Source organism: Puma concolor, chromosome A2, assembly GCF_028749965.1.
Source record: "Puma concolor isolate L17-30 chromosome A2, mPumCon1.1.hap2, whole genome shotgun sequence".
Taxonomy (NCBI): Eukaryota; Metazoa; Chordata; class Mammalia; order Carnivora; family Felidae; genus Puma; species Puma concolor.
The window spans coordinates 69,426,885-69,440,411 of NC_141668.1; the positions used below are offsets into that span (position 1 = coordinate 69,426,885).

General features: G+C 41.5%; 1 protein-coding gene across 3 annotated transcripts in view; it reads left to right on the top strand.

The window, feature by feature from the left end:
• The window catches only part of ASNS (asparagine synthetase (glutamine-hydrolyzing)), a 53,112-nt gene extending 41,106 nt beyond the window's left edge, over positions 1-12,006 (top strand). For all 3 annotated transcript variants that reach the window (XM_025929526.2, XM_086695644.1, XM_086695654.1), the window contains 10 exons: positions 2,096-2,333; positions 3,483-3,668; positions 3,928-4,029; positions 4,680-4,807; positions 5,863-5,989; positions 8,450-8,556; positions 9,007-9,107; positions 10,400-10,481; positions 10,569-10,724; positions 11,661-12,006. In XM_025929526.2, the coding sequence (XP_025785311.1) occupies positions 2,096-2,333; positions 3,483-3,668; positions 3,928-4,029; positions 4,680-4,807; positions 5,863-5,989; positions 8,450-8,556; positions 9,007-9,107; positions 10,400-10,481; positions 10,569-10,724; positions 11,661-11,870 (1,437 nt within the window). In that variant the 3' untranslated portion in view covers positions 11,871-12,006. The remainder of the gene's footprint in view (positions 1-2,095; positions 2,334-3,482; positions 3,669-3,927; positions 4,030-4,679; positions 4,808-5,862; positions 5,990-8,449; positions 8,557-9,006; positions 9,108-10,399; positions 10,482-10,568; positions 10,725-11,660) is intronic.
• Positions 12,007-13,527: the final 1,521 nt, after the last annotated feature.

The following is a 13,527-nucleotide window of genomic DNA, read 5'->3' on the forward strand; positions in this document are numbered from 1 at the left end:
TTAGTGCCATACACACGAGAATGCTAGGTTGTATTATGGCAATATTAACCTTTCACCTTAAATCAGATAGGAAATACCTTGTGTAACTTGAACAACATTGCTGCTTTTATATATTTTGTTGAAAAGTTACAAAATAGTAAATATTTCACAAGTATTTTTATTCTAAATTACCAAATATATTGTATTTTCAAAAGCATAGAAATTCCATTGCATCTACCAATCATCTAAGCTTCTGTTGTGTGAGCGGCCAGAAATCTGTTGATGAGGAGGATGGCCATTTTACATCTGTATAAAGGACACTACAACATAAGCTCCAAAGCCCCTCCTTTTTTTTTTTTTTTTTTTGGATGAAAAAAAATTTACCTCTAATAAAATCCAGCTAGAGATGTGCGGGGTGTGGAGGAAGAATAAATGAAGGAGAGGAGGAATCTGAGTAAAGGCTGGGGCAGAGAGGAGGCTCTCTCTCTACAGGGATCATCAGGGGCTTGCAACCAGCAGGTCAAGTGGCAGTGTGATTTCTGGATGGTGGCAGGATACAGGGACTTTTATCTAAGTACAGCTTTTTTTTTTTTTAAGTTTATTTATTTTGAGAGGGGAGGGAGGGGTAGAGAGAGAGAGAGAATTCCAAGCAGGCTCTGCAGTGTCAGTGCAGAGACCAATGTGGGGCTCGAACTCACAAACTCTGAGATCATGACTTGAGCTGAAATCAAAAGTTGGACACTTAACTGACTGAACCACCCAGATGCCCTCTAAGTGCAGCTTTTACCCAAGTGTGGTTTCAGGAGAGTGCAAAGTGGAACTTGGGAATCATTAACCAGTAAGTTACCTGCAAGGTTTAGCCAAAGAGCAGTGATGACAGTAGTGGAGGATAGATTTGGGAAGCTGTTGCTTACTGAAATCACTGAATGCTTTGGAGGGTATATTTATTCTTCCGATACGTAAGTGCAAAAAGGCAAGCAAAAGACTGCTTCCAAACCCCACCTGCTAGTGACAGGATCTCCCCTGATCTCTCTCAGAGGAGGGAGAGGTCAACAGGAAGTGGCTTTATAGTCACTCAAGGCAGCCAGAGCCCATGGTTTGGGTCATTCAGTGAGTGCTTATAGGCAGAAGTTTCACAAGTGATAGAGCGAGTGTGATTGTGAAGCATGTTTATAGGTCATCCATATACAGACATATAGATTTACTTTGTGAATTTTAAAAACATGTTCTGAATGTTTAAACTTAACCAGGATTTCCCCGTGATTTTGTTTATAGGAACCTTTTCTCTCTCCATGGTCAGCCAAAAATAGGAGTAAGCACAAAGAAAGAGCAACTCCAAGGATTTCTCCCCCTCACAGTTGGCCAGTGGTGATGGAGAGCCAGAGCCCGGTGTAATGTAATCAGGCCCTCTCCCTCTGTGCTGAGTGGTCATGATGGTCACTTTGCTGAGCCCTTGGGGCATGTGGACTACTAAAGCTCCCCTGTCATTTTCTCTATCAGTGAGAAGTAGTTTAATGCCACTGCAATGGTGGGAAGACTGAATATTCTAGGCTTCCCCCGGGGGCCATCAGCTTTATCTGGACGATGTGTCTTCATCATTGTGATGGAGCCATTCGTCAGGGAATAGAACCAACTGTGTGTGTCCTTTTACTTTCCATTTTCATAGGCAGGTCTTTGAGACTGAAATGGAAAAGCCTCAGCTGATCCTATATTCCCAAACCAAAATATTACAGTTGGGGAAGACACATTTTTAGTGTCATTGCAACCTCTTTGCGTAACTGACATACAGATGTAAACATACACGTATTATAGACATAGGACATGTATAATGGGCATTCCTATCCTTCCTGATATGTATGACTGTTTTGCTACATTGCCTCTGCTTTTCACTTATCAGAAGGCAACTAAAATGTGCATATTTAGCTTTATGCTGTAAAGAATGAGCAGAATTGTAAGTTCAAACGAGTTGTATTTTGATAATGCAATGATTCTTCTAAATAAGGTGCGTGATTATCGAACATAGAAATGTTTTGAAGCAACTTTGCAACAAAAAATTATGAGTGGATGCACAAGGACTGTAACATTAACATTTTTATTTTGCTATTGCTTTTACAAGATGCAACACCATTTTGAATTTGAATACCAGACCAAAGTGGATGGTGAAATAATCCTTCATCTTTACGACAAAGGAGGAATTGAGCAAACAGTTTGCATGTTGGATGGGGTGTTTGCATTTATTTTGCTGGATACTGCCAATAAGAAAGTGTTCCTGGGCAGAGATACTTATGGAGTCAGGCCTTTGTTTAAAGCCATGACGGAAGATGGATTTTTGGCTGTGTGTTCAGAAGCTAAAGGTAATGATAGAATATGTCTGTAGGTATTCATTATTACTCTGGTTTTGTGTTTTCCTCTTGATCATATTTGCAAATCCTATGCTGGGCAGTCCAGAAGTTTTCAAGTGACTGTTTCTCAATGCTTTTAGAATAGCGTGTCAAAAACTAATCGGTTGATGGTCCTCCCTGCTTGAAACATTTTACAATTTTTTTTTTCAACGTTTATTTATTTTTTTGGGACAGAGAGAGACAGAGCATGAACGGGGGAGGGGCAGAGAGAGAGGGAGACACAGAATCGGAAACAGGCTCCAGGCTCTGAGCCATCAGCCCAGAGCCCGACGCGGGGCTCGAACTCCCAGACCGCGAGATCGTGACCTGGCTGAAGTCGGACGCTTAACCGACTGCGCCACCCAGGCGCCCCCCTGCTTGAAACTTATTAATTAATCCTCATCCCCCATAGGGGTTGTGTGGCTCTCTTGAGGTCCGCTTGCTAGGCAGGAATCTGGGTCCGATCTGATCTTTGAATTCAGTCTGACACAGAAGATGACTGGGCTGACAAACTCAAATTGTGACTCGTAATGAGCATTTAGATAGGCTGTTCCCATTTACAATAAAACACTGGTTTTTAATCAGAGATCATGGTGATGCCAGGTTGTTTACTCCCTGTGAAAACTTGTGAAGAAATTTAGATTATACTGTTTAACACACAGTATATAATAACTAGTTCTGCCATTACCTCATAGTGGATCATTTTGCTTGTTCAAGGACCAGAAATCATGGCTGTTTCCTTAACATACCTCAGTGATGACAAAGAAAGGACTGCCAGGGTATCATAACAGTAGCAATTTCAAGTCCATCTTCTTGCTTAATGTGTCTTTTCTTATAGAAAATAGATTTTCTTGATCTGAAATTCCAGCCAGGGAGAAGAAATTGAATGTTGGGGATCTTCTTATTACTTTGAACTACTAGCAATCAGTGTAACCTTAGGGTACATCTCTACCACTGTTCTCTCTCTAGTAAGTAGGTGGTAGCATTTGGGTTCATTCTTCCCTATTTTGCTTATATAATGGACATGTGTTTATATCAAAAAGGGGGAATAAACAGGAATTGAGAGGATAGTAAGTAATGGTGAATTGTATCTTGAGTAAAATTATCGTTTTGAATTTGTAGGTCTTGTTAACTTGAAGCACTCCACAACTCCTTTTTTAAAAGTGGAGCCTTTTCTCCCAGGACACTATGAAGTTTTGGATTTAAAGCCGAATGGCAAAGTTGCATCAGTGGAAATGGTCAAATATCATCACTGTAGAGATGAGCCCCTGCATGCGCTCTATGACAATGTGGAGAAACTCTTCCCAGGTAACAAAGCGAACGCCCACCCGCCTGTTCCCCGCCTGTCTCTCCCAAAGGGAAAAAAAAGTGCTACTTTCTTGTCATTGGAATGGTTCAAATCAGAAGAGCTCTTTCCTATTTAATTTGGAGGTGGCACATGGGGATTTGGCAAATTCCACCCTGGAGCAGGTGTCATCATGATTGATAGATGATTGTCTGCCTTGTTTCAGTAAATAATTCAGCCCAAGATTTTCTGGAACTGTTGATTTGCTTTACGTGTTTATAGGTTTTGAGCTAGAAACTGTGAAGAACAACCTCCGGATCCTTTTTGACAACGCCATAAAGAAACGCTTAATGACAGACAGAAGGATTGGCTGCCTTTTATCAGGTGAAGTCTATTAAAAAGCCCAATTATATTTAGCACATATTTAAATAAATGATTTGTAGCTATCCCTGAGATTTTGACTATAAAATATTTATGATTTAATTTTCCCTCCATTATAGGACAAAAATGTTTTCTGTAAGCTGCATTTAATATTCATGGCAATAGAGCAGCTTCAGGTTACATTCTAATTATTGGTATGAGTGAGCTAATAAACATTTTTTAGAATTGTGTATGGTGACTTTTGACCAATTCAAGTACTGTAATCATTATGTCAGGTTATGTGTTAGATTTTTCATAATGTTGATTTTCGGTTTATAAAACTTGGGGATTTTTAAATTTTTTTTTTTAATTTTGAGAGATAGCGTGTGCAAGTGGGGGAAGGGCAGAGAGAGGGGTAGAGAGAGAATCCCAAGCAGCCTCCATGCTGTCAAGCACAGAGCCCAAAGCACAGGCTCAATCTCACAACTCGCGAGATCATGACCTGAGCCGAAATCAGGAGTTGGACGCGTAACTGCCTAAGCCACCCAGGCGCCCCTAAAAGTTGGGGATTTTAAATAGCAAAACTCTAATCTTGGTGCTTAATGGGATTGTAAATCATATCTGTTTCTCGTAAGCATGGCATATAGCCAGTGTATTTCCCGTCTTGCTCATAGGGGGCTTAGATTCCAGTTTGGTTGCTGCCACCCTGTTGAAGCAGCTAAAAGAGGCTCAAGTACAGTACCCTCTCCAGACATTTGCGATTGGCATGGAAGACAGTACTGATTTACTCGCTGCTAGAAAGGTAAGACACCGTCCTGCCCATTATGTAATTGGGACAGACATAAGGATAAAAATCTAGCCACTAATTAATGATTCTGTACTTACGCTGTATTGACTCAGGTAATTGTTTTAAGTTAAATGTATTAAAATAAAATGAAATGCATTGTTGAGTATCAAGTGTGTCATACACTGTCCTCTGGGTACTTCTACTAAGGCTCATGCAATCCTCATAAAAACCCTGTGAAAATAATTCTGTCGTTTTGAAAGTAATGGTACAGTGGTTGTGACTGCATGCTTTGGAGCAGACTGCTGGTCTCAAATCCTACCTCCAACATACGATTCCTCACTTATGTAATGGGAATGACAGTATCTACTATGGGATAATGTCAAGGTGAAAATGATAGAATTCATGAAGTGCATAGGATAGAGCATAGCCTGTAGTAAGTACTTTGTAAATGTTAGCTGTTTTCATTTCTTATAAAGCACCGTGTTTAGGATTATGGGCAGAGAGGACCTTGTACATACACATTCCGTGTTTGGGAGACTTTGTTCCTACTCTGGCAGAATTTACAGGGAATGGATGAGTGCAGTGTCAAAGCAAGTTGATCAAGGCTAAAAGAATCCAAAACAGCCACAGAAAAAAGAATGAGGGGAAGGCATTTCCCTTAGGAATAACATCCTGAATGTAACATAAACCATCGATGGAGGGCCAATAGGGGGCCGAGGTTAGAGTGGGGCCATGTTGCACTAGAGAGGGAGGAAGTGGGTGAGGTAACTTAAGTAGGGGGTGGGGGGGACACAACTCACTGGAAGCCTGTGGACAGTTAGGTTGAAGTCTTCGAGTGGGAAGAGCTGATGGGCTGTCTACCTCTTGGTCAAGTCAGGGCAGAGACTGGGGGAGGCCAGGAAACCTAACTGGTCTGTGTATGTGGTGACTAGAGAATCATTTCCTCATATTTTGCCTGATTTGTTTTTCACTATTATTAACTTATAACGTGTTGTGACATGACAGTATTCATGTTTCATTTTCAAGGGCAGTGCTTATAACAAGTATATGGATATTTCTTAAATAATCAGGTGGCAAATCACATTGGAAGTGAACACCATGAAGTCCTCTTTAATTCTGAGGAAGGCATTCAGGTCCTGGATGAAGTCATATTTTCCTTGGAAACTTATGATATTACAACAGTACGTGCTTCAGTAGGTAAGGTATTTTACAGTATCTAAAAGATTTTTTTTTATTTTTTTTAATGTTTATTTATTTTAAGAGCGATAGAGAGAGACTGAGTGCAAGCGAGGGAGGGGCAGAAAGAGGGGGAGACACAGAATCCAAAGCAGGCTCCAGGCTCCAAGCTGTCAGCACAGAGCCCGACGCGGGGCTCGAACTCATGAGCCGTAAGATCGTGACCTGAGCCGAAGTCGTATGCTCAACCGACCGAGCCACCCAGGCACCCCTCTAAAAGATTTTTAATCCTGAAAAGAGTATAAGGTATAAAAGATTATTTCGAACAACAGTTTAAAAAACAATACTTAAGAATGAATGCAAATAAAATTCTTAGGTCAGCACTATTTTAAGACCAGACCATTTAAGAATTCCCCCAATCTTTTAATTTATTTTTTAATGTTTATTCATTTTTTGAGAGACAAACACAGAGTGTGAGCAGGGGAGGGGCAGAGAGAGGAGGAGACACAGAATCTGAAGCAGGCTCCAGGCCCTGAACTGTCAGCACAGAGCCCAACGCGGGGCTCGAACTCACAAACTGTGAGGTCATGACCAGAGCCGATGTTGGACATTTAACTGACTGAACCACCCAGGCACCCCTCCCCCAATCTCTTTTGGAGTGAGAGGAAATAAACACATAAACTCCCCCATTTATGGTGTCCCTACAGACAGTCCTTTACTTACCATGGTTTGACCTGAACAATTTTCAACTTTATGAGGGTGTGAAAGCAATACACATTCAGCAGAACCCTTACTCTGACTTTTGAATTTGGATCTTTTCCTGGGCTAACGCCATGCAAAGGATTCTCTCTTTCTCTCTCTCTGTCCGTCTCTCTCTCTCTCTCTCTCTCGATACTGGGCAGTTGAGCTGCAGTTCCCAGTCAGCCAAGTGATCACAAGGTTGAACAACTGAAACACTTATAACCATTCTGTACCCACACCCATTCTGGTTTTCACTCTTAGTACAGGGTCAGTAAATTACATAAGATGCTCAGTGCACCATTCATTACCAAGTAGGCTTTGTGGTCTGTGATCCTGCCCAACAGTAGGCTAATGTAAGTGTTCTGAGTACATTTGGGGTAGGCTAGGCTAAGCTATGATGTTCAGTAGGTTAGGTGGATTTGATGATATTTTCAACTTAAGTGGGTTTATCAGGGTGTAAGTCGAGGAAGATCTGTATTTATATTTCTCCAAAGAATAGATGCACATTTCTGCACTCCTCACTCCCCAATTTCTCTGCATATAGTTTCTTGGGCTGTATAAGGAAATAGGTCTGTGTTGTAACTAATTTATGTAAGGAATACTCATATATACTTTGGTAACTATTCTATCATATGACTTATCAATCAATAACTATTACTGCCCAGCAAGCAATGCTAGTTTTGTCATGTGGATATATGGCAAGATCAGAAGTATACTCCAGTGTCGTTGAGCCTCTAATGTGCTACTGGCTGAGATATGTCTCTCTTTTAAGAGACTCAGAATCTATCTGAGAAGACTCCATTGCAAAGTTTAGGGCATGAGAATATTACCACAGGGGTGATATTGCCCACAAGAGAACTAAATTGGTTCTTGGAGTGTAAAAAAGAATTTTCTGTATACAGTGGCCTGTGGGCTTCCAAAGGGCCACACTATATAAATAGATTTATAGTATATCCAGTACTCATATTTCATTGAGAAGGCAATTAGGAAAAAATGTCTAAAAAGTCTTCCTAGATCGGTGATCATGAAAAAAATGATAAAGAACAAATACTGGTTTACATAGATTTGCAGCCGGAACCAATGGCTCTCTTTTAGTAATTTACATAGTATTCTTAACCACCTTTGAAATTTGGTGTTAGGAAAGAAAAGCCTGAACTACCAAAACTCCCAACTTTTATTATTTTTGTATGATAATATTGGTATGAAAGTTATGAATTTGTTTTAGATATTTGTCATTGTTCAGTTTGTCAGAGTTCTAAGGTGGATATTCTTGGTCTAAAAGCATTACAATTTTAAAACCTGTATATAAAATTGTGGAATAAGGGGCACAGTGGCTGTGGCTCAGTCGGTTGAGCATCTGACTTTGGCTTAGGTCATGATCTTTTGATTCTTGGGTGTGAGCCCTGCATTCGGCTCTGTGCTGACAGCTCGGAACCTGGAGCCTGTTTCAGATTCTGTGTCTCCCTCTCTCTCTCTCTGCCCATCTCAAAAATAAATAAACATTAAAATTTTTTTAATAAATAGGTAAAATTGTGGAATGATTTTGGGCTGTTTCATTGCAACCGTACAACTTCTGGGTAAAGTATATAAAAATTAGCTTATAGATAAAAGGTCATTATTTTGGAAACTACATTATTGAGTTCAAGTCTAAGTAAAACATCATTGTTTCCAAAAGCTAAATACGAGACCTTTTTGGTGGCCAGTTATGTTGACATCAACAATTTCTGTCTGTCTACTAAGGTATGTACTTAGTCTCCAAGTATATTCGGAAGAACACAGATAGTGTGGTGATCTTCTCTGGAGAAGGTTCAGATGAGCTTACGCAAGGTTACATATATTTTCACAAGGTAAGTTTTCTGACATGGAGGGATATTGGTGCTGGGTGAAGAAAAGTGGTTTGCTCTCGTCTGTCTTAACGCTTGAGTATCTTGTGACGTATGTGAGGAAAACTGATAGTGTCTGCTTTGTATTTCTTTGGAGGGGGGGGAAGAAGTCTTAATGTGAGATAATCTCCATTTTTCAGAACTGGTGAAGCAGGAGAATCGGGAGTCTGACTTTTCTGAATCCCCTGTGGCAGCCTGGTTACTGCCCTGGGCGTCCATTTTATCGCCTGACAGCTACCTGTTTGGTGTGCAGGAAGGCCTATTTTAGCAAGTAGGGACCCCCCTTCCCCAAACTTTGTTTAGCTTTCTGTCTTACTCCTAGAGTAAGGAATATGGGAAAGAGAAATGAACACTGTTCTGTGTGCACAAGCAAAGCTGTTGGTGTATTTGTAACTCCACCTGTTTATAAAACAGGCTCCTTCTCCTGAAAAAGCCGAGGAGGAGAGCGAGAGGCTTCTGAAGGAACTCTACTTGTTCGACGTTCTCCGGGCAGATCGCACTACTGCTGCCCACGGGTAACTCGGTAGTTTGAGAAGCAATCGTTAAGACAGCCTCAAAAATCAAAAAGCTCAATGGCCAATTACTTTTTTCAGTTGATTATACGTTTGTGCAAAGTATGACTTTTTGTTTTTTGAAAGAGAGCATGAGTTTACATGCACACGTGAGCAGGGGAGGGGGAGAAAGAGAATCTTAAGCAGGCTCCACGGCCAGCATGGAGCCCAACTTGGGGCTCGATCTCACAGCCGTGAGATCATGACCTGAGCCGAAATCAAGAGTCAGACACTTAACCCCCTGGGTCACCCAGGTGCCCCACAAAGTACGACTTCGATAGAGAAAACGAAGCTTGTCTCAAAGCACTGTTTTGGCATTGGTGAGGAGACTGTAGGTTGTTTTAGATGGACTTTGTCTTTAAAGCACAGCCGCACTCTGCTACCATCAGAACCGAAAGGGAAGGCAGGTGCTGCTCTTTTTAAGACTTTTTAAGAGAAGTTAAAGTTGACACAGCTCCTGTAACAAGTGTTGAGTGCCTACCACACCTGTTTGATACTGTGGTGACCCTGCTCGGGCACAGGGCAATGAAGAGCCGGGAGGGTTGATTAGATTATAAACAGGTTTCTCTATTTCTGGTTGCCCGAAGTTTTCACTTTTTAGCTAGTCATGTTGGAGAATTCAGATCTCTTACTGTAGGTGATAAACTACGTTAAATATTTTAGTTGCTTCTACGAAATCACACTTAGATTAGAAAATAGTCAGATACGGTGTGGGGAAGGAACTGAATCCATCGTTATTATCCATTTGCCTTAACCAGAGTCACCAGGATTCAGGAAACACGACGTGGCCTTTGATGAAACACTGTGGAACAGGGGTATATACTGCATGTTGTATGTAAATCATTTAGTAGTAAACAATTCTGAATTCTTTAGTTTTCCATAGGACAAGAGATGGCCTCACCAAGAAAAAACTTTGAGTCAGAAAGGTATAGGAAAAGTACGTTCTTAATGATCATATCACTCATGTTTCTTACCATTTTCTGCTCTTTGAGATGTGCATTTAATTGTTTACAGAAGGGAAAGTAAAATTATTGTCCGTTTGTTTCACTCTCTAGATGAGGTAATACATCTTGTTGGGAATGAAGATTTTTGCTACTCATGCAGTAGTAAAGGACAGTCAGGAGGACCCTAAAAATGACTTTTAGTCTTAACATTACATAGAGGCTAGTTGAATTGCTAAGAAACTCTCAAGGAGAATCTAAAAGGACAGGCACTAAATATCCATTTTGATTTAGATTTTTCTTTTCCCCTTTAAGCCTTGAATTGCGCGTCCCTTTCCTGGATCATCGATTTTCTTCCTATTACTTGTCTCTGCCCCCAGATATGAGAACTCCCAAGGTAGGTGAATCGATGCACGATGGAAACTGTCTATTGCTATTAAATGTATTTGGAATTTTTACTGCCATTCCTTTGTTTTCATGTCAGAATGGGATAGAAAAACATCTCCTGAGAGAGACATTTGAGGACTCCAATCTAATACCTAAAGACATTCTCTGGCGGCCAAAAGAAGCATTCAGTGATGGAATAACCTCAGTTAAGAATTCCTGGTTTAGGATTTTACAGGAATATGTTGAACATCAGGTATAAGGTCTTTAAAAATATTTTCTGGCATAGGACAATATGGATGTAGAATGGCAATCAATGTTCATTTTGTATTTCATTTAAATGTTTTGTGGCTGTAGGAGAAATTCCCTGTAAACAAGAGTTTTATAAGAATTTCATAAGATATGGGGCACCTGGGTGGCTCAGTCAGTTAAGGATCTGACTCTTGGTTTCAGTGCAGGTCATGATCGCATGGTTTGTGAGTTCAAGCCCCGAGTCAGGCTTTGTCCCGACAGTGCAGAACCTGCTTGGGATTCTGTCTTCTCTCTCTCTGCCTCTCCCCTGCTCATGTGCTCTGTCTCTCAAAATAAGCAAACAAACAAAAAAAGAATTTCATAAGATTTAAGTAGCATGAAGGATTATATAGTAGCATCTAAAATTCAAAGAGCAAGAGAAGAGACTTACCAACCATCACTGACCTTCATTTAACACCTGCCAGGTGCCAGAAATTATTAGTCATAAAACACTCAGAGCTACCGTGTATTAAAATTATTCGTAGTGGGGCGCCTGGGTGGCGTAGTCGGTTAAGCGTCCGACTTCAGCCAGGTCACGATCTCGCAGTCCACGAGTTCAAGCCCCGCGTCGGGCTCTGGGCTGATGGCTCGGAGCCTGGAGCCTGTTTCCGATTCTGTGTCTCCCTCTCTCTCTGCCCCTCCCCCGTTCATGCTCTGTCTCTCTCTGTCCCAAAAATAAATAAACGTTGAAAAAAAAAATTAAAAAAAAAATTATTCGTAGAAATGTTCCTTGAAAGTTGCTGCAGCTGTGTCTATTATTGTATTTTAGCATTTTCTAAGTGATGGGTGATTCAAAGGGTCTCTTGCACAATTTACAGTCATTTTGTTGTTGGGAAGCCACATTAAATACAAGTGTTTCTATGCCATTTAACAAAGCCATTTTGAATTTATATTCTTACAGGTTGATGATACAATGATGGCGACTGCAGCCCAAAAATTTCCCTTCAATACTCCTAAAACTAAGGAAGGCTATTACTACCGTCAAATCTTTGAACGCCACTACCCAGGCCGGGCAGACTGGCTGACCCATTACTGGATGCCCAAGTGGATCAATGCCACGGACCCTTCTGCCCGCACTCTGGCCCATTACAAGTCAGCCGCCAAAGCCTAGGCACCATCTGAGCTATCCAGTGAAAGGAAACATTCCTCCTGTGATGAGTAAGGGGCTTGGGGGCAGGAGGGGGAGCAGTGAGCATCAACCATTCTGGCTTGTTGGGCATGGAAAAAAATAAAAGTCTTGAATCTGACACAGTGCTATAGTCATTTATATTCATACAGCCCCTTCCTTAGAGGGAGCTAGAAACTGAGCAGCTTTTACTGTATCCCAGGAAGGTAGAGAGTGAGCTTAGGAAAGGAGGAAGCAGCCTGTCATTTGCAGGAGTCCTTGCCTCCTCTTAGCGTGGCCTTTTCACAGCTTCCCTCTCTGTTCTTTCTGTATTCACAGCAGCTGGTGAGGCAGGCTCTGTGGTGCTGAGTCCGTCGTGGACGTCCCTGACAGCTCTCTCTTGTAAGACAGTAATTCATATTTTCATTTTTCTGGTGAGCCAACACCTCTTCTGGAACTACTGTTCTAGATCCGAGATCAGCAGATTGTTAGGGACAGTCAGTAAGTATCATAGGCCTTGCAGACCTCTGTTGGAACTGTGTAAAAGCAGCCGTAGCCAGTATGCGATCAAGTGGCCAGGGCTGTGCTCTACTCAGAGTTTATAGCAACGGGCTGGATTTGGCCAGTGGGCCGTAGTTTATAGAGCCCTGTTCTACAGAAACAACTCAAGCCAAGCATTTCTGATAAAAGGAAAAAACATTCTGAACCCAAGAGGGAAAAGAGAAAGTAGAACAAGGAAGCAGTCAATGAACAAGTAAAAGATTCTTGTTTGAATGCATTGGTTGTGTAGGGACCACATTTTGAAATACCCTATAAAGATGAATGTAGTAGGAAGTTTTGAAGAGGAAACTGTTCCTGTGCAGGTCAACATATGAATGTTTGATGGGAAGAATGAGTGGGCTGGATTTCAGCTAGGAAGTTAGAAGATAGGGACTGTCTGAGGCTAGAGGCCCTCACTGAAAAATGTAAAATGTCTCTAGACAGCCGAGGAAATGCCGTGAGTTAATATTGGAAGATTCAATGATAATCCTGTATTTGTAGGTGCTTGAAGGGCCTCAACCTGGCATGGCTTGGTTCCAGGCAAACCTATTCATGGTATAGCCTCATCCAGCCACCCTAGGTGACACCGAGAAGGCACGAGAAACTAGGTGGTGGTGGTTGGGCAGCGTGCATGGCAGGATTATAAATCACAACTTAGTTTTTGAGGGTATGAGCTGTTTAACTTGAGTGACTATCAGAGCTGGCATACTCAGGTACCACTCAAGAGTTCAACAGTAGAGGTACACCGTTCAGCCAAGTTCATAGCAGTGAATTCAGTCCTGCAGGTCAACCCTAACTACAGCAACTTGGTAAATGGCAAGCAGCACATGAGATCTATCAGATGTTCTTGGCACATGGTATAAAATCACCTCTTCTTTTGCAACTGAAATTCTAGAAGTTTAAAGAAATGGTAGCCACTGAAGCATATACACACGTGACTCAACAGCTCCATACTGGCCAAGCCTGTTTTCCTGGCCTACTCTGATCTTGGTGACTCAGTGCTAAAGAGGCCTGTGGTTTCCAATCCACACAGCACTGCTAACAGATCATTCAGTCCCCCACCATAAACTAAAAGATTTTTAGCTGATGTTGTCCTGGCTTTTCATCCTCTTCCATGTACACC